At 31.4% G+C, this 22,749-nt stretch overlaps 2 protein-coding genes across 2 annotated transcripts in view; one reads left to right on the forward strand and one right to left on the reverse strand.

Annotated features, from left to right (window-relative positions):
* Nucleotides 1–22,282, forward strand: part of LOC139482226 (uncharacterized) — a 55,573-nt gene extending 33,291 nt beyond the window's left edge. The window contains exons 15-20 of the mRNA XM_071265959.1: nucleotides 692–763; nucleotides 2,031–2,158; nucleotides 7,733–7,858; nucleotides 8,242–8,284; nucleotides 13,369–13,402; nucleotides 21,265–22,282. Coding sequence (XP_071122060.1) covers nucleotides 692–763; nucleotides 2,031–2,158; nucleotides 7,733–7,858; nucleotides 8,242–8,284; nucleotides 13,369–13,402; nucleotides 21,265–22,174 — 1,313 coding nt within the window. The 3' untranslated portion in view covers nucleotides 22,175–22,282. The remainder of the gene's footprint in view (nucleotides 1–691; nucleotides 764–2,030; nucleotides 2,159–7,732; nucleotides 7,859–8,241; nucleotides 8,285–13,368; nucleotides 13,403–21,264) is intronic.
* LOC139482234 (uncharacterized) overlaps nucleotides 1–22,749 on the reverse strand; it is a 398,699-nt gene that overhangs the window by 82,792 nt on the left and 293,158 nt on the right. The gene's annotated exons all lie outside the window — the stretch shown is intronic.

Raw genomic sequence — 22,749 nt, forward strand, 5'->3', positions numbered from 1 at the left:
CCTTCCGATTAACTTTTTTTAGAAAAGAACAGGACGCTCTTTAACATTCGTTCTTAATCTTTCTTCACCTGTGACGTTTTACAAATTCTGAGTAGCAGCTCGTGTGTCATTTTCATAGATTCTGGTACTGAGATGGTCATGTATGTGAAATTGGAGGTATAAGTCTAAAAATCAGTCTGAGGAAGACATACTTTTCTGATAATTTTGAAATTTACAAAAATTATGAATGAATTCTAAAAAAGAGGGCATATATAGCCTGTTTCTCGAATATTAAGTGCCTGGTTTGGTGTATCCGAAACTCCGGTTACCAGTGAAGTACGCGTTGATCTATAAATACAGGCCTAGGTATATTGATCACGATTCCATAAATTGTTCCATAAAAATTGAAAAAGTTAACGTGGATAGGAATGTGAAGTTAAATAAAGAAAAAATACACCATATTTTTTAAAATACAGAAGAGCATTTGGGTGTCTTTATGCATTCTTTGTTACTGTATTAATAGTTAACAATATTTTGTATGTAGTTTGTAGTTTTTTTTAATAAACCGTTCTTATATATGCCTACAGCAATAATATATATAAATGTTGAATATCAAGGATTTTATAATTTCTATTGCTTTAGAATTTGTAAGGATTGTATTTTGTAGGAATATGTTTTCTCAATCTATTAATTGTGATATCCTTCTTTTAAGAACCAGAACAAAAGAAAAGAAAAACAGCAACTACTTCCGAAATTGAAAACTTAGAGGAGAATCAAACAGAAGGTATGAAAAGTAGTGTGATCCAATGTATCAAAAAATCAGAAAGTAGCATATATCCATCCATTACGTTATGATGGAACTTCACAACAAAATAATGGTTTGATATACATGTACATAATCCTATTTGTTAATTGTGATTTATAATATTTGCATTAAGAGTTTTACTTTTTTGCATTTGATTAAAAGATGCAAATGATATTAAAAAAAGACCCATTGTTTTTTTTAATACTTTTGAAATCGCAAACAATAAATATCTTATAAGACCTCATCAAATACAAATGTACTTGACCGACAAAAGATAGGAGAAAAAAGCCAAAGAGATATCCAAACTAGAAAATGAATTAACTATGCCATTGCAAAAAACGACCAAACGACAAACAACAATCTGTAAAACACAACATAGGAAAATACGACTGAACAACACGAACTTAACCTAAAATCGGGGTTGCCCTCAGATTGTCGGGAAGAGTAATCAGATCCTGATCGATACATTGTATCCGATGTTTTGCTCATGTCCTTCGCAGTAGTTCGAGGAAGAGATTACGATATTGTGGTGACAACATTTGGTACATTACCGTCGTCATGTATGCAACAGGTATTCAATGCGGTCGATGATATTTTCGTAAGGAATGACTTTAACATCAATACTTGTTATTCTTGTTTAAATAGATTTCTTGAAAGGTTCCAACTTAGAATTAGAGATTATTATACTGTTTGGAAATACAGCGAACAAATTATTAAAAGACAATAGATATATTTCGCGGAACAGATAAGAAAAAATAAACTAATAAGCACAAAAGTTTTCAAATTAAGGATCACAAGAATAATTATACTATTCTAAAAATGAAAGTCAGAATAAAAAATATACTCTACCCTTCACATACTGTACAAGACTGCTCCAAAGGAAGCACATTTTGATTTAGTGGTTGTCGTACATGTATGTTGCTTTATAGCCGTAATATTATATTTGCTCTTCATTTATTATTTTATATATACATCATTCTGTTTGATTTCTCGCTTGAATTGTTTTGTCATGTCGAGGCGATTTATACCTTTCTATGTAGGATGTGTTTAATTATTTTATGAAGGCCGTATTTGACATATTTTACATACATCTACATCAATTTTCTCTGGTAAAAAGTGGTCTTATTGGAAATCGTACGATATTGTCTTTTTTTTTGCTAAAACAATATAAGTTTGTGTATTCTTTTGATAGATTATTTTAATAAAAATAAACTATACAACCTTTATAAATTGAACGTTTTTATAGATGGGAGTATATCATTAAACCATTTAGTTGTTGATATGAAGCAAGCATTACAAAAACTTGGCGAGATTCCATTGCTTGACAATTGCATAGCAACATATATGAAATATATGAAGAAAGTAAATGAAAAGGTAATGTAGATTTAAACATTCTCTTACATGTTCACATTATCCACCTTTGAGAAGAAAAGATTTACGAATAATTATTCAAAAACATTATATATTTAAACAAGGAAATGCAATATTTTTTGAATTTTTTTTCGTGAAATCTAATGTTTTCTTTTAACTAAATATTCCTATAATAAAATAAAATGTAGATATATGATAAATAGGATCTAGAACCAAGCAGTGTTTAATTGATCAATGTAACTCATTTTATCCTTGCACCAACGTGGAAACCATCCAGAAGACTTTTCATTTTTGAAACAACAACATTTTTGTATAAAAGAGGGACGAAAGATACCAAAGGGACAGTCAAACTCATAAATCTAAAACAAACTGACAACGCCATGGCTAAAAATAAAAAAGACAAACAGAAAAACAATAGTACACACGACACAACATAGAAAACTAAAGAATAAACAACACGAACCCCACCAAAAACTAGGGGTGATCTCAGGTGCTCCGGAAGGGTAAGCAGAACCTGCTCCACATGTGGCACCAGTCGTGTTGCTTAAGTGATTACAAATCCGGTAAATAGTCTAATTCGGTAGGTCATATTCATGAAAGGGAAGGGGATTGTAGTTACGACGTAAGGAACATATCCGATATCATTTGTGAAACGGTTATTCCATAACGGTCAACCAACTCGTGATGGCGTCCGTAAAATTTACGAAGGGATGATTTCAACTTCACCATTTGGAACTCTTGGTTTAATAGCTTCCTTGTGAGCAGCAAACCTCTATCAAGAAAATCATGATAGGAAATGCAATCACAGGAATATCGTATCAATTGGGAGATATATACCCCGTATGCAGGTGCTGCTGGAATGTTGCTACTTAGAAATGGAAAGTTCACAATTGAAAAGCTGAAATCATCTCTTTTGTCGTAACGTTTTGTTTTCAACCGACCCTCATTGTCAATTTCTAGATGTAAGTCAAGATATGAAGCCGACTTAACTGTATCTGTAGTATCCTTTATCTCTAGTTCGATTGGATAGATGCGTTCCACATAGTCACCAAATTTTGAATTGTTTAGTGAAAGAACATCATCTATATAGAGGAAAGTAGAGTTAAAGGATATTGCTAACTTCTTATCTTTCTTCCTAAGAAGTTCCTGCATGAAGTCAGCCTCATAATAATAAAGAAACAAGTCGGCGAGTAGAGGGGCACAGTTTGTTCCCATTGGAATGCCGACAGTCTGTTGAAAAACACGTCCTCCGAACGTAACAAATATGTTGTCAATCAAGAAATCAAGGATCTTGATAATATCAGTTTCAGAGAATTTTTTGTTTGAATCAGAGTGATTCTTTACAAAGTAGGATTTATCCCTCCCTAAGACAAGATACTTGTATCTACGTTGGTATAAGTGTTATACAATGTTATCCTACACCCAACATGTGTTTCTAAGTAATATTCATGCACTACGCTCGTAATAAAAACCCTGGAAGCTAAAACAAATTACGATTAAGAGATTAAATACTTATATAGAACAACCAACCCCTTAGTTAATTGTTTGAAAAGAAATTAATGTAAAGAAAGGCGACAGTAGTTCACCTATGTTAAAATCTCGTAACTTAATCAAAAGAGACAAATGAAGCTAAAAAAAATATATACAAATCTGAAAACGGGGCCATCGACAGCGAAATCATTTAATGATGTTCATGCATAACCCACAATGTTAATTAACACTCAGTAGAAATTTCACAATCGGGTTATATCATAATCTGTTACAGATCATAAGGGTTTATTGGTATTGAAACTTTAAGGACCGTTATACATGTCAATAGTAATTTGAGACGACGACATATCGTATAGGTCAATCAATCCATGACTCAGCGTTAACAAATATGATTTCGATTCCATTCGTTGTTTCTGATAGTCTGTTTGGGCAGTTTTGTAAGAGGAACACCAAAGTCCTCATGAAACCATTACAGTACAAGCATAACGTATTATCTGAGATAAGTACATCCCATACGCTGGAGCAGGTATATAAATGCTGAGAAACGGAAAGTTGACAATTAGAGGGTTGAAATCATCACGATTATTATATATTCTAGTTTGAAGTCGTTAATCAATCGGGAAATATCAAGAGATTCCAACTCATGGCTTTTTTCCTCGGTAGTATTTTCAATCTCAATAGATATCAAAAGGTAAAATCACAAAAATATTGAATTACGCGGAAAATTCAAAATCAAATGATAAAACACATCAAACGAATGGCATATTCCTGACTTGGTACAGACATTTTGAAATGTAGAAAATGGGGAATTGAACCTGGTTTTAAGGGTGACACCAAAATTTCCTCTCGTTTTTTTTTTCTTCTTTTATTTACCATAATAAAAGGCAGTGGTCAATGCAACATCTGCCGAGGTCTTTGTTACATGCAACGTTGCATTTTATCTATAGGGTATATTGATTATGTCAGTTTTATCTACGGAAAAAAACTATCAAAGACACTTATAGGTATATATTATTGTGTGTTTTTGCACATATTGTCATTAGAAATATCCATGAATGCATAGAGAAAACATATTGGCAAGTAAATCTGGAATATCATGGTAATAACAATAGCCTTAATGTAAACAAATAGTTTTTAACTATTGATAAGGTGTAAATTCTTACCAGCTCAATTAACACATTTTTTCAAACTGTGCCAGATAAAAAATGTGTCGTACATGTAATTCCTGCCAAAATATGCTTTAACATTCATTTGTTATATATTGGTCTTGAAAATCGCAAACTTTTATCTAATTTGACCGTTTGAATTTTCAAAATCTTTAAACAGATTGGCTCACAAGGCAAAAGAAAAAAATGAAAATTAGCGGACAGCAAATATTCCCCCTACAAAACAATCAACAGACTGTCTTTGCATTCTATGAACGTGCAATAGTCAAAATTGTACTGTCCGAATAATAATTGTAATCAAATTTATAAGACAAAAGTATGGAACTACCCTTGGGACGAATTTACATATCTCTAGGACGAATTGACATATCTCAATTATGTATGTTTTTTTCTCTCCAGACTTTGAAATGCCCCTGTCATCAATAGACGCTATTATAACTCATTGTTTTGACAGTCTGACAATATCTTAGAACTATATATGTATCATTGTAGATTTTCTATTAGCATAAGCTTGTACTAGGATTGATGTTCAGATATCTTCTAGAAAATTGCCCATTATATTTGGAAAAAAACAAAGACATACAGTTTAGTACAAACTCTGAATCGATGGCTTAGCACTGAAACCATATAACTGCATATTTAAACAGAATTCATAATCCGTCCAAGTTTTTTCCTAAATGATGCCACAGGACACTATAGTCAGTATAGTCGTTCCAGAACCCCTAAGTACATTGGTGACTTTTTAAAGCATTTAACGTATGAATGGTAATTTTCTACCTATTCATCCTACTTTAAATAAAGCTAATACTAACAATGACCACTGCCCTTTTCTCGATCTTGATATCTATATCACTAATGGAAAGCTGAATACTAAAATTTATGATAAAAGGGATGATTTTTCATTTCCTATCGTTAATTATCCGTTTTTAGATGGTGACGTTCCCTTGTCACCATCTTACGGTGTTTATATATCTCAACTTGTACGATTCGCTCGTGTATGTAACAATGTTTTAGATTTTAACGAGAGAAATTTATGTATTACTGAAAAATTATTACACCAGGGTTTTCGATATCACAAACTAGTCAAAACATTTACTAAATTTTATCATCGGTATAAAGACATTATTCGTAAATATAGCTCAACATGCAGACTTTTAATACGTTCAGGTATTTCACATCCAATTTTTTATGGTAATATTCTTTATAAAGCACAAAGGTGTCAGTATTCACCTCAGAAACTTACAAAACCATTGAATAGACTTATTAAGAAGGGATATAATTACGATACTGTTGTCAAGTCATTAAAGATTGCATATTTTGGCGTTAATATTGAGTCATTGATAAGGTCTTTGCATCGGAACTAAACACATTTATTCTAAAAACAGTTGTTGGCATGACACGGGTTATGTTCTTCTCATATATGTTATGATGGTATGATACTAAACCCCTAACGGGAAGGATTGTGCCTGATGTTCATATGATGAAATCATAATCTTTCAGTCAGTTTAGTTGAAGTCTGGAGCTGGCATGTCAGTTAACTGCTAGTAGTCTGTTGTTATTTATGTATTATTGTCATTTTGTTTATTTTCTTTGGTTACATCTTCTGACATCAGACTCGGATTTCTCTTGAACTGAATTTTAATGTGCGTATTTTATGCGTTTACTTTACTACATTGGTTAGAGGTATAGGGGGAGGGTTGAGATCTCACAAACATGTTTAACCCCGCCGCATTTTTGCGCCTGTCCCAAGTCAGGAGCCTCTGGCCTTTGTTAGTCTTGTATTATTTAAATTTTAGTTTCTTGTGTACAATTTGGAAATTAGTATGGCGTTCATTATCACTGGACTAATATATATTTGTTTAGGGGCCAGCTGAAGGACGCCTCCGGGTGCGGGAATTTCTCGCTACATTGAAGACCTGTTGGTGACCCTCTGCTGTTGTTTTTTATTTGGGCGGGTTGTTGTCTCTTTGACACATTCCCCATTTCCATTCTCAATTTTACCTTATTGATCCTTAAAAAAGAATTTTTTTAATTTAATGCTTGGTGGTGTTTAACATGTACAGTTAACTGGATTTGTTTGCATAATTCTCACAGCCAATTGTAAACAACATAAATGGTTGATCACTGTTTAAAATACTGCTATGTTAAAACGCACAAATAACTTTCATTACACGTGTAAGAGTTGTCTCCCATATGCCATGTCTACCCTTTTAAATGCTAGCAGTCATAACAATGTGGGTAACTGAGTGACATCATCATTTTATATGGAAATGAAAGTTAAGACTGTTTGTTGGTTTAAATCCTTCTGACGGAAACAAACTGGAGAGCTTCAAAACATTTTTTTGCACAAGGATAAATAAAAAGATAAGGTTAGTTACATTAATATACGGGATATTAGTTACATGTACTAGTATAATGCAGATTCAAAGAGTCTCATTGTTGTGGATATGTCGCCACGGAAAAAAAGTCACATGATATTGATTCGTGTATATAAAAGATGTATCATTGCACTCTTACCATTATAAGAAAAACAAGTGTGTGTACATTGATGACATCTACTGTTCTACTGATTTCTGGATTTAAGTTTGTTCTTGGTGTTTTTGAGTTGCAATCATATTTAAGTATTTAACAACAATTACCTGTAAATGTGATATTTTAAGTAACGGTTCACAAGCACGCATCACTTATACTTGATGAAGAGTATTAGCACAAGGAAATTATCATCATAAAGCATTCAAAATCTGAAATTAGAAAGTTAGAAGTTTTAGGAAGTTTCAGTTTTGTAGTCATACATCAATAGAACCAAACAGTAACAGTCCGTTAGTTTGTGTTTGTCTTTCCAGAAGAACAAACTAATGTATACATAGAACTTTACTTATACGTAGTTCTTATATTGAATTGAAATATCATTTTGATTTAGTGGATAGGAAGACCATTATTCCAAATAAGGCCAAAGAATGAACAAGCAATACTGAATAACCTTTTAAAGGAGAAAAGGAAGAGAACTAAGTTGATTGCGAAATTAAAAGTTGTAATTCATAATGAGGTAATTTTACACAGTTACCAAATTATTAGAAGATATTGAATGTGATGTTACTTATTTTCCATGCTTATTTATCTGAGGCATACATAAGTTCATTTTTTAAATTATAATAGACATATATTTGATAAATATCGATGGTAAAAATTAACTATTTGAATTGTATGTAGTCGCAATAATTCACCAGATAAAATACTGAAGTCATTAAGGGTTGTTCTCTATGTATAAATTATATGTAAATAGTTTTTTTATTTGCTAAATCGATTACGGAATTTATTAAGAAAAAAATCACTTAAAAGTAATATATTTCTATTATGTTCTTAATATCTATTGTTTATGTCTCTACAAGTATCATGAGTACTTTAGTCAAATTTAAATTTTGTATACAGGATGAGTTTACAACCACCGATGAGGGTTATGGTACTGACATAAGTGAGTAGAAATTAAATCAATAGTTTTGTTTTATAATTTGTTTTTGATTTTCATTAGAAATAAATCATTTATTCAAAAAACTATAAATAGAGACTAATTATCAATAAAAATGTCAACTTGTGTTACTAAAAATAAGTGTTTCTCTGATAAATATTGACTGAAATGGTTTTCCGATCACTTCATGCAGGAAATATAGTTTTTAAGATGATGGACTTTGCAATACAAACTAAATTTAAAATTGAGAATGGAAATGGGGAATTTGCCAAAGAGACAACAACCCGACCATAGAGCAGACAACAGCAGAAGGTCACCAACAGGTCTTCAATGCAACGAGAAATTTGCAATACATACTACATGTAGTATATTACAGTGTAACTTTGTATTGCAGTTTGGGACTCGGTGGCCGAAATGTCTTAAGTAGTTACTATTGTAATCACTAGCCAGTCAACACTGAGGTTGTGTGTTCGAACCCCGCTCGTGTGGGTGCACTCGACTCCAATCTTAATTGACTAGGATTGTCAGTTTTCCTATCAAAGTTTGGTGGTTTTCTCCGGACTCTCCGGCTTTATAAACCAATAAATACTGGTCGCTACAAAATAGCCTAAATACGGTGCTTAAAAGTAGCGTTAAAACATCATAAACTTTAAGGAGACTTTTTCGGGATATGAATTGGCACTTACACATATGTTTTTAACCCTGATATACGGTGTGTGTATTGTTATTAAAGGTACTAAGAAAGAGATAAGTAAATCGATGGTTTTCAATACTAGTATGCTAAAACATGAGACCCAATTCTTGTTCAAATCCTTTAAACTACATACGAACAATGAAGCCTTTTCTACTATGTTCGACACTTTTGTTATATAAATATATTTTTGTGAGTGACCAAGCCAGTGTAATGACCTTTTGAATACTAAATAAATGCTCTTATACATTACTGTCAACTCCCTTTAAGTGTTATGTATTTTCTATTTGGTATGTAAATTTTGTATATATTTAAATACTTGTAACAATGACATGTAGTATCAACAGGTACATATTATAAGCAAATATTTACTCACCATATATTTGAAATACACTTTTTTTTTTGGAAACACAATCTAAAGTCCAACTTTTATAAAAGAACTACACACTTCCTTTAAGTTTTTTTTAACGAATAGCACGTGGGAATAGATCACTCGACCAGAAATTCAATGTAAATATAAATTAGTATAACAAAAGAACGGTTTGAAGTGCTATGAAATTTGAACTGCTTATAAATGAATGCAGCTAGCTCCTCTGAGAGAAAAAAAACCCGAAAGGATGAATATTATATTCAAATGATTCTATTTGGTGTGAGGTTGCATAATTATTTAAAATGGAAGGTTTTTTTCTCATTTGTTTTTTCCCCGACAAATGAGCCTGTAAAAATCGGGGGCCATTTAGTTGCATCCCTGGGTAACTTAGGGTTGATGTAACAGGTGATTAAAATATGTTTAAAATTTAAAAAAAAGCAAAAAATAGAAAAAAAGGTACCAGGCTTATAATTAAATACGCCAGACGGACGTTTAATCTACATAAGACTCTTCAATGAAACTCAGATCAAAATAGAAAGAAAGCCAATTAAGTACAAAGTTGAAGAGCATTTATGACCCAAAATTCAAAGAAAGTTGTTCCAAATACGGCTAAGGTTATCTATGTCTGGTGTACAAAAACCCTTATTATTCGAATTATTCATACTTTTGCAAACAGTAAATTTATAAAAATGGCCTTGTAATTGATATTCATGTGAACATCGAATTGCTGGTGATACCTTCGGGGACGAAACGTCCACCAGCAGTGACACCGCTCCAATAGTTATCAAAGGTGGTACCAGGATAATCATTTTATACACAAGACGCATGTTTCGTCTATATAAGACTCATCAGTGACGCTCAGATAAAAAATGTTAGAAAGCCAACCAAATACAAAGTTGAAGAGCATCGATGACCCAAAATTCCAAAAAGTTTGGCAAACGAGAGCTAAGGGTATCTATGCCTGGGATACGAAATGTGTACCTGTTCCGAGTCAGTGTTCCACGAATTGTCATTTTTTTCCAAATACAATAACTTGTGTTTTGTTTTGGTACCTGTACGATAAAAGTCGTGTGTTATCATAAAGATCAATATATAAGGTATCACGATCTTGTTGATAAAATTTCAGTATCAACTTCACAAATAATACACGATGGTCTTGAAGTATAGATTCTGGGTTCTGACGTTTTTTTTATTATCTTAAGGTAGATAGGGTGTCTTCCTCCATTTTGGATTTTGAAATACCAGGAAACAAGGTCTATATCTTTGATAAAATGTGCAAATTTTGAGATAAGTAGGTAATTCATGTGTACGATTTTTCATTATAATATAGAAAATGCAATATTTTATCATATTTATGGTTGTATTTTACCATTAACTGTATACTTTTGTTTGATTCAAATTTTCCCAACTTCGCCAAATAAGCGGAGATAACTCAAATGCAAGGGCAGATAATTCAGATTGTGTTATTTTTACAATAGAATGTGTTAGGAATTTACCCATTTTATTATGTAGCAAGAAAACGAGTTCGGTGACCCCCATTTTTCTTTTTCTTATCTGAAAGAATAATATTGCAGCCATCTTCTCATATTTCATCTAAAAATTCTATGGTGTAGTTTTCGTTTTAATGAGGAAAATTGGGGTTTCCATGCATATTCTATACTAAATCTGACAATTTTGCACAACCTGTAGTGTGAAAATAAGTCCGGTGACCCAATTTTTTAATTAATGTTTTGAAACAAGCAGGTTATAAACTACATTTTGGCAAATTATCAAAAAATTCTATGGATTATAATTTAGACACCTCATCTACCTTAATAACGTATAGTAGTATTATTTTATTTGTCCTTATTAATATTAATTTAACTGTTGAGTCTGTTTCTAGTGGTATTCATTTGACGTGACTATGTACTTTTGTATTTTTGTGTTTTATTTTTTCTAAAATGCTTTGTCTATATGCCATTTTTATACAAATGACATGTCTCTGTATTCATACATCCTGTTATAATGTTATTCAATTCAATTCAATTCAAAGTTTTATTGCCATATAAACTATACAGTTTGTGACATTTAACAACAACAAAAACAAATTTATTGTTCTATGATAATTTTTGTATTCTTGTCTTTCATTCTAATATGCTTTGCCTATATACCTATAAAACAAATCAATTTTGTTAGTGATTAATGCATTTAATTTCATAAAAAAAAATTATTTTAATTATTTTTCAGGGATAATGCATTTGATAGGGTTGGCAGGCATAAAAAAGCATGAAAAGCATGAAAAGTCAATTTTATATTTATTCTGGAAATGGGCGGATCCGTAAACCAACAAATTAAAAAATCCTGGCATTTCAACTTGACATTAGTTTTGCATGTGTGACCGTATTTTACATTTTTTGGTCTACTGTAGCACCATGACACTTTGTGAACACTAGATCTCGGGTACCTTATCTGAAAACTTTCAAACTAAGTGTGCCCTAATGTTAGTTGACCATCAAGGGCGTAGCTAGAATGAAACGATGTGCAAGCAACTATCGCCTCTTGTAAGGCAGGAATATGACAGTTTTTGTTTTAAGTTTGATGTGCTTTGGCTTTTGATTTTGCCATTTAATTAGGGACATTTCGTTTTGAATTTTCCTAGGAGTTTTTTTTGGTGATTTTACTTTTTATGTCTTTTTTTTCTATTAGTTGTTTTAATGCTTGTGACCTCTTTACGCAATTAAGTGATTATCTGTCACTCCGCTGTCCTAGGTCAGAATATGTATTGACCACTTAAACACATGTCTAACCCGGACATACTGTTTGTGTTCATGTTCCGAATCAGTATTCCATGGATTGCCCTTTTTCTAGATGCAATAATTTGCATTTCTTTTGTGTTTTGTTTTTGTTAGCTGTACGATATTAGTGTAATGCAAATCAATATGATGACCCGTTGTTTACACCTTTATCCCGCATAAACAGGTATCTCATTTCTAATCAAACAACATCTCATCATATTCATGTGTAAAAAAATAACATAAAAAAAGGTATTAAAGATCGGATTTTTTTTTTATCCAAAATAAATGAACAAAATGGTATGATAAACAGGATTCTGTCTCCTAGTCAAAACTATGTGTATTATTGTTGAAGGTGGGGATTGTTGGAAGGGGAATAATTGAGCCGAAAGTGAAATACTTATTACAGAATAGTCGTATTAGTTCTTAATCAATTACTTACGAAATAAAATCGTTAAAAAAGCGTAGGTTTTATTCGGTTCAAATGTTAAAGAAACTACAAAAAAATTATATTTATGTCTTAACCTCTTTAAAAAGGTTTGATTTTTCTTGAAGTCAACATAAGTTTGATATGCAATGTAAAGAAAGCCAGATTTGAACAAAATATGCTTAGAGATATTCCAATTTCAGAAGGGAGACATTGTATATATAGTCATGTAAATGAGTTTGGTCTTATTGACACAACTAACTAAATAAAGATAATTTCTGTGTTTGAAAGGTTGTTAAAAGCCAAATATTAAAGAATAGTAATCATCCTTGTACAATGCCAAAATATAGTATAACACTAAACAGGTTGTTTACAGAGGGCAATCGATGTTTAAATATATATATGCATATCACTCACTATAAAATACATATGTTAGTACCAAGTAAAAGGAAATAGTCATAGTTATTACAACCAGGAAGTTGAAAAACCTGTAAAGGTTCAAATAAGATTAAATGGATCATATCTCAATTCATACGCTGATAAACAACGTCACCATAAAAATAAACATTCATATCCTGTTAGTTATAAGATTCTACATTTACATACTTCCTACCAAAGTTTGTTTAACTTTTAAAGGGATGCAGCAAAGGTTTTTATCTTTTGATAACACGGTCACCATAACATATTCAATAGTTAGTTTTCAATGAGTGTATTAAGGACTATGGTTTTATATTTAGATAACATGCACAATTGGTTTGCTCATCTCTCACATTCATACAATGTTGTAATATACCAAAGCAATTTACGTAAAATATTCGTATTGTGTTGTAGGGTTTCTGGATGTTGACCAAAATCCCGCTATAAAGTAAGTGTTCCTATATTAACCAAAGCAATCATGGGTTTCCATTCAATACTTTCCTCATTAAAATGTTTCTTTTATCAATCGTATGTAAACAAGGTTGGGCGGTATTTACCAGTGTTATTTATCGGTATTTACCGCCCTGGACAATACTCTTCAAGTGGTCAATACTGGCAAATACTGGTCAATTGAAATTTTCATGGTGGTTTTTATTATTTATTGAAGTAAAATCATGATAACAAGTAAAATATATTTAATTATTTATCTTTAAGCCTGTTTCAGCTGATATAAATGAATGTATTTAATATGTTTTATTCATCTTTAACACTTAAACCTTCAAATTCAGTCCATAATGACTATGATATTGCATACTAAAGATATTTTAAGACTTAATTAGTGATTTCAACATTTAAAAATCCAGATATTATTTTTTATTGAAAATGCATAATTTTTACAGGTAAATTAAGTTACAGGTGTCATATATATGACATCACTTGGCATTACAAGGTGTGATGATTTTAATTACTCAAACAACAGTCCCCTATAATTTTTGACAAAACATGGGTTGAAAGTAATAAACGGGATATTTAAAGATTTAAACAATAAAATGTTTCCTGTCTATTTAAAACTGTAAGACAAAAATCATCTTCCTACAGCAAATAGATGGTATGAAGCTGAAGATCCTCTTCGCTTATAATCATTTGCTTATGGCTTCTGTAATTTACGGTGTATACAAAAAAATATATCATGTGCTGTAAATTTTACTTTTACATAGAATAAATTTTCACATACACAATGTATAACCACTTCATATAAACTTTAAACTCCAAACTGAAATCTAAAGATTCTATTTAGAACTTTTATACAATATAAATAAGAAGACATCGACAAAACCATTGCAAAAATGTAATGATTGCAATGATATAGTCAGTGTCAAAGTCAAATGACAATTTCCCTTGGCAGGGACAAAACAGTTTTTTTCTTTTGTACAAATAAGTCATTGTAATTCATTTTTTTTATTAAGAATTTACAATAAAAATAGAATGAAGCATTTTAAATGACTTTTAAGAATTTCATTATTTCATTACAAACAGTAATTGACCAGGTAGAGAGTGGTCGTTATAGTAATGTCCATCCAAAAATTCAATCGACCAGTATTTGCCGGTATTTGCCAGTATTTCCCGGTATTTACCGTTATTAGCGCTGGCCTGGTCAATACTAGTATTGACCACTTTTTTGCCAACCTTGTATGTAAATGACATCTGTCATAATCGACTAAATGCCTAAATCTATCGTTATCAATGAACATCAGAGAGGGTAAAGGACAAATGAGTCCAACTGTCTAATTTGTTAAATGGCATCATCGTACTGTACGAATAGCTTGCAATTAGTTTTGATAACTATCAGCGTCATTATTGCAATTAGAATGCATGTTTTAAAGCTAGTCCTTTATAGGCATTTCGGTTGCCGGTTGGTCCAAGAAGATGTCTTTTATATTTCAATGGGGTTCCTGTTCTCTTAATTTAGTTTGCCTTAAGCAGATGTTATGAAACTAACCCCATGCTTATTTTCACAAAATATAATTTGTGTGGTGTCTCTTTTACTGTGATAGAGTTACAACCCTTTACAAATGGTATAATTGTTTAATTTTCGTTTTCGTTCTCAACCAAAAGTTATGAAAATTATACACAATAGTAATTACCATACAAATCAGATTTAGTACAAATTCGGGTAACGCCATTTGTACCGTTTTGCAGTTGAATCCCTTTTTAATTGTGTATGATATAGCGGAAGCATCATCATTGTCCCATGAACACATTCCCCATTTAATTTTTAATTGTATATTAACTTGAGCTTAATACTGAAAATTAAAATATTCTGTTAATAATATACTTCATAATATTTATGATATTTTTTTTTTGCATACTCAAACAGATAACACATCCCAATACACACCAGCACAATGGTCTGCAGTGATCCCTAACACCAGACTTGTTTTCGTTAATTGTATACAATTTAAGGATGTACTAAGGTGAGGTTAGGTAAAAATTAATAAATTAAGAAGTTCAAATTTATACTATAAGCTGGTAGAGCATCAATTAAGGAAATATTGATAGTTCATGGACCTCCTTTTCGAGATATTTGAGATTTAAAATATGGCGGGAAAAGGCTGACTTGGATTTTTACCTTATATTTGCATTGGTATTATTGGGTCTCAAAACAAAAGAAAGAAAATTAAGAATCTTCTAAAATTTTGGTAAATGACCTTTCATGAGCTATTAAGTCTTATATGAAAAAATAAATGGGTGTTATGGGGCAAAATATTTTACATTGTATTGTATGGAAAAACACCAAGGAGTCCGAACATTTGACTCAAATTCCAAAACCTCACCTAAGTACATCCGTAAGCCGTTAGTTGTTGTTTTTTGTCGCTTGAATATAATAGTGTCACAAGTTTTTCATGTTTGAGCCTTTTATAACTAGCTATATGGCACGAATTTTGCCATTTTTTAAGGCCTTTATGCATAGAAGGACTTTCAATTGCTTTTAACTTCGTAATTCGAACTCCAATAGACATTTTAGTCATTGATACTCATACCACATCTTATTAGTTATGCATTTGTACTAAAAATTTAGAAAATTTATACAGCTACAGTATGTATATACGATTCTAAAATTCTGTTCGTACTTTCTTTGACCAATGGTAAAAAGTTGTAAGGTTCAATGTTCAAGTAGCAAGAATTAACAATTTCAAATCTTGCAAGAACTACAAGTTTTAGCAAACACATTTGTTTTTTTTTCCAAAATAATAATCAACCCAATGAAAATATTGATCAATTCAAACAAACAAACGCCCATTATAAACAAGAAAAGGCAGTCTTGCTAGAATGTAGAATTTATAGAGGAATGTTCTCGAAGAATGATAAAATAGCTGTCAAAGCAACATAATTCTTTTGAATCAATCAATGATTGTTTGGCTATAAAAACTAGAGGCTTTAAAGAGCCTGTGTCGCTCACCTTGGTCTATGTGAATATTAAACAATGAACACAGATGGATTCATGACAAAATTGTGTTTTGGTGATGGTGATGTGTTTGTAGATCTTACTTTACTAAACATTCTTACTGATTACAATTATCTCTATCTATAACAGTACTTTCTGTGGAAAATGTTATTGAAAATCTTCAAATTTTAAGAAAATTGTTAAAAATTGACTATGAAGGGCAATAACTCCTTAGGGGGTCAATTGACTATTTTGGTCATACTGACTTATTTATAGTTCTTACTTTGCTGAACACTATTGCTGTTTACAGTTTTTCTCTATCTATAATAATATTCAAGATAATAACAAAAAAACAGCAAAATTTCCTCAAAATTACCAATTCAGGGGCAGCAACCTAACAACCGATTATCCTATTCATCTGACAATTCCAGGGCAGATAGATCGTGACCTGATCAACAATTTTACTTCCTGTCAGATTTGCTCTTTATGCTTTGGTTTTTGAGTTATAAGCCAAAAACTGCATTTTACCCCCATGTTCTATTTTTAGCCATGGCGGCCATCTTGGATTGATAGCCGAGTTACCGGACACATTTTTTTAACTAAATACCCCAATGATGATTATGGCTAAGTTTGGTTAAATTTGGCCCAGTAGTTTCAGAGGAGAAGATTTTTCTAAAAGATTACTTAGATTTACGAAAAATGGTTAAAAATTGACTATAAAGGGCAATAACTCCTAAAGTGGTCAATTGACCATTTTGGTCATGTTGACTTATTTGTAGATCTTACTTTGCTGAACATTATTGCTGTTTACAGTTTATCTCTATCTATAATAATATTCAAGACAATAACCAAAAACAGCAAAATTTCCTTAAAATTGCCATTTCAGGGGCAGCAACCCAACAACGGAATGTCCGATTCATCTGAAAATTTCAGGGTAGATAGATCTTGACCTGATGAACAATTTTACCCAGTCAGATTTGCTCTAAAGGTTTTTGAGTTATAAGCAAAAAACTGCATTTTACCCCTATGTTCTATTTTTAGCCATGGCGGCCATCTCGGTTGATTGGGCGGGTCACCGGACACATTTTTTAAACTAGATACCCCAATGATGATTGTGGCCAAGTTTGGTTAAATTTGGCCTAGTAGTTTCAGAGGAGAAGATTTTTGTAAAAGTTAACGCAGGACGACGACGACGGACGACGACGGACGCCGGACGCCAAGTGATGAGAAAAGCTCACTTGGCCTTTCGGCCAGGTGAGCTAAAAATAATATTTTGTTTGTAGGCCAGTGGTATTTATTAACTAAGGTTATAGATAAATTATTTTCGAATATTACATTCTTTCCTGAGCGCCTGCAGTCATCCTTGTTATTATATAGTACCCTATGGTGTAGTATGTTTAGGACCGTTTTCGTTTGGTTGCCTGCTTTGTATTTGTCAAGGAGTTACAATCATCTGTCAAATAAATTTGTTTATATGCAACACTCCGTCTACGTCACAACGTTTAATTGAATTTGTTAAGAAAGGTTTCACTATGGAAACTTCAAAAGAGTCAAATATAAATCATTTAGAATCCACAATAACAACCCTAAAAACTGACATTTCAGTCTAGAAAACATATATTAGTGATTAATTGAAAGTAAACAAAGATGGTCTGTCAATAAATACGATTACTCTTTTATGAAACAAATAGTGGCTTCTAAAATATGTTGTCAAGTATTTTTAACATAAAGCAGACCATAATTTTTTTGGCGTAACATTTTTTTTATTTTTGAGCATTATTATTATTATTTCATTAAATATAGGGTTTACCTTTCTTTTGCCAAAGGTTTTTGTTTTTTTTCTTTTAATGTTTGGAAAATATTGAACTTGATATACAATGATAAATGCAAGATTAACTAAGAGAAGTTTGATGTGTGTCAGAGTTTTATAATCATCTCGTTATTTATCTAGCTATTGATTTTGATTTTTAGAAGGTTGACTTTTTAAAAATACATGAACATCACTTTCAATCATTCTATGATTGCAACAAAAACAACTAAGTGAATTTTAAGGAATGTTCTAAAGATTTTTGTTTATGCTTACCATCACCATGAAAATTAAATTAAAATTTCAAAATCCCACGCCTTAAGGTGGTATGGGTGTCTTCCTCCATCTTGGATTGTAAAAAAACAGAGAACCAAAGGTCCAGACTTTCTATCAAGTTAGTAAAATGTGATGCAGGAATGCAGATATTTAATGTGAATTTTCATTTAAAAGTATCAATTTATAAGAATATAACTTATAAATTTTGATATTTTTGCAAATGATGATTATTTTTGGTTGTTCTTAAAAATAAATTAAATTGGCATTTTAAGGGGAGGTAACTCTAAAACAGTGCATTTTCTGAAGGATTCTACATGGAATTTTCCTATTTTGTATTTTAGCCGGAAAAAACGTACGGTGACCCTATCTTTTCTTTTGATATTCACAAAGCATTATCTGAAAGCTATCTTTTCTTAAGTATTTAACAATTCTATCATTTTGTTTAGTTTCTAATCACAATATTGTGTTTTTTCCTGTAAATCCAAACAAAATGTGTCATTTTGTCACGCCCTGTAGCTTGAGAAAATGCGCGGTGACCTATCATTTTTATAACATTTTTAAACATATATCAATAGATACTACGTTTTGGCAAAGTATAAACAAATTCTATCATTTTTATTTTGGACTCCCATATCACCTTAAATTCCCTCTAAAATCATCACCTTCTTCCGATTTTTTTCACGTTCTCTTCCAAATAATATCTGATGTATATACCATATGTACTGTACAAACAACTGAAAACCCTTTTTCGGGCAGATTGCAGTGTCTTTGACAACTTTGTGATTGAAATAAATTGATGATTCAAAATTCATGAGCACTAAATACACGCTATTTTTCGTTTTGCGGTTATAAATAGTTGAATAACAATTTTTTTTCGATCAATTTTAACTTTTGTATTGAAATATCTGATTAAAGGCGTGGTTTATTAAAGATATATCATTGATATTTTTATGATCGCTTGATAATTGATTTTTATTGATGGTTTTTAATGCTGACCTAATTTCTTATACTTAAGACAAAATTGCAATTGCCCTGACATATTTTTGAAATAAGAACGGCCCTTCCCTGATTTAAGATCCTGAATCGACGGGATTTGAACCGTTCATATAATTTAAAACCCGGTAAAAAGATTTTGCAACTGATAGGCTTTCTTATTCATGATATTATATATGATTTAGATTGTGTGAGGTTTGTGCATTACAATACTTTTGTTATCATTAACATCACTTTACTAAATTGAGTTCAGTAATTTCAAATGATTTAATGATACTTTTTTCATACATCAAATATGAGTTCACTTACAAAGATTTAGATGAGGAGGCCCAATACCTATTAAAGATAGTTTTTTAATATCGCATATGAATTTTGCTGCCAGTAGAGGAATGTCTCATGCTATTTATGATTTTACGGTAGACAAATCTTATTGAGACGAACGTATATGAAATCAAAAATTGGGTTTTGTCTGTACGTCTTTTTGTGTTGTTTATTTCGTACATATTTCTTTGTTTTAAAGTGTTAAGATCATAACCGATGTTGGCTGCTTTACCCCGTTTTGTTTTACATTTTTACCCATTATGTCTGTTTGTTTTCTTCACACATCATCGTTGTCAATATAATGTAATTGTATGTGGCTGTCATACAGGTAAGAGTATTTCATAGTTATAAAACCATTACTGTTTAATCCACCATTTTCTACATAAGAAAATGCTGTACCAAGTCAGGAATATGACAGTTGTTATCAGTTGGATGTGTTGGTGGCTTCTAAAAAATCCACGTTATAATGATAAAACGAATGACGTTTAAATATCGATACACGGTTATCACAAAGACAGTGTTAACGTCATAAATTTATGTACACATCTCGCAAATTTAGGAAGTCTCTTTATCTTAAACAGTTTTTTTATTAGTACTGACAAGAACATCTTGACTGAAGTCATCTATTATATCAAATTTTACATACACCGTAACAGTCAATTTCGCAACATGAACACTCGTATTTATCCAATAATTCACCATTAGTTTATATATATTATGTGTGCATTAAAGGGACGAGTTACAAGCTGTATAAAAGCGTTAGATGTTCCTATAAAAAATTATACGAAATTGCAAATAAATGCAAGCGTACTATAACCAGAATGAGATTTAATTCCAGTCAAAGGTTTTTGCTCATTCTGAATTTAACATTCAATCATGGATTAATTGCTTATGCATGCATCGATGTATTGAAAATAGAGTTCCTATTGGTAAATAAATAAGTAATTTCTTCTCCATTAAGAATTTGTTTATTGATTTGCATGTCAATACAAACTTAGTTGATTTTATTTATCGGTATATGTTTCATTTGTACAATTTCAATATTTTAAATGATGTCACAATGTTCTTTTTTCAGTTATCTATGTAGTGATCTGTACAATGTCTGTATGCGTCTATTTACCATGATGTTGGTTATTGATTTCCGAAGTGCTGATTTTGGCTGTCTATGATAACTATTACCTGTATGTGCAATATGATATAAACCTTACACCCGTTATTTTATTCTGAACCCTTGGAAGACAATAAATGTGTGATTGCATTCACAGTTTTTTTTTAAATAATAGGTGATCTGTTGTAAAATATGACTTAATATTCCAAAGGAAAATCTTTATTGTTTAGCGGATATAGATGGTATCGCCATAATTTTTTTTAACCTTTATGCAGTTACGCATTTGTCTCTTGTGACTGCAGAGAATCAATAATATTAGCTCTTGAATTGAGACAATATAATTTTTGTTATATTTTTTAGGTGCAATAACTGTCAAACTAAGGATGATAGTCATATTTCTTGCTACTGCAAGGACTGTCAGATATTCAGCTGCGATAATTGTGTGATAGAACATCGAATGAAAAACAAAAATCATAATTATTTCTATCGACCCGAAATTTTACGCGGATATAAACTAGCAGATTCATGGACACAATCCACTTATTCCAGGATAGTTGATTTCAAATTCATGGCGGCTGACCTTGTAGCGATATTGCACATTGACAATATGTGTACTTATAACTTGAGAGGAATATTGATTAATTCTTTGTCCATAACAATGGACAAAGAAAACAGTCGGATAGCATGTATCAACGCTTGCAAGATAGCAGTTACAGTACCTAGTAATAACCTGATACACATTTTGACTATCCAAGCTTCCACCACATTGACGGATTTAAGAACTCCCGAAGAAACGAAAATGACAGGTGGAATAAATTGTAGAATTAATATAATATACGTGGCTTTCTCTGATGCAATACGATTAATGGATTTATCAGGACAAATACAGAGAGTGGTGAACATACCAAGTGTTGATATACTTCATTCTGTGAACAACGATAAGATGTTATGTGTTTACAACAAGTTTGACTCAGTAAAAACTGTGTCATGTTTTGACTTTACTAATGGCAGTTTGTATGATTTTGAACGTTTCCCGTTCCATCCTGAAGATATTACAACTGATGACATTGGCAATATAATTTTCATTAAAAATGGTGTGATATGGCTGGCTGATAGTGACGGGAAAAACATTAAAATCATAATGTCACCAGAAGACGCCCGTAACGCGTATGAAAAGATCACTTATAATAAAGATTCAAAATGTTTGTTCACATACCACGACGGTTATTTTCCTGATGATAGTGTTAACGTATACAGAAAACTAGAATAGATGACATGACACTGATACAATGTACAAAGTGTGTTTATAGGAAAATGTGTTGACTAGATATATCAATGTTGCTCATAAAAAAGTAAATAATGATAAAAAAGAGAGATAGTCTATGTTATACAAATTCATATATCAGAAATACCTAAACATCTCAAAAACATAAATTTTAGATTTTCTGAATTAGAAATTAGGTAGAATTAATTTGTCATAGCTCATTGATACTTAATGGCATACTGTATGATCATCACAATGATCGTCCAACAATGTAAATTAGTACTGATGCAGAAAAGTAAATATAACAAACTTAGTAAATTCAAAATGTTCAAGGTACTATATACTGTTTTTATACTATTGATTAGGTTTTAAGAGTAACAACAGGTAAGTACTCAATACTTTGGTCCTGAAATACTTTTTTAGCAATCATTTCTTAAAATCCCTTTTGATATAAGAAAATATTGAGAAACTAATGGTGTCATCTTCTTAGGCAAAGTCGACCTGACTTTATATAACAATAACTGTTTGGATTTGAGCGGTTCTGATCAAGGTATATGACATAAAGAGCGCGAACTATACAT

The sequence above is a fragment of the Mytilus edulis genome, chromosome 7 (assembly GCF_963676685.1).
Source record: "Mytilus edulis chromosome 7, xbMytEdul2.2, whole genome shotgun sequence".
NCBI classification, from domain to species: domain Eukaryota; kingdom Metazoa; phylum Mollusca; class Bivalvia; order Mytilida; family Mytilidae; genus Mytilus; species Mytilus edulis.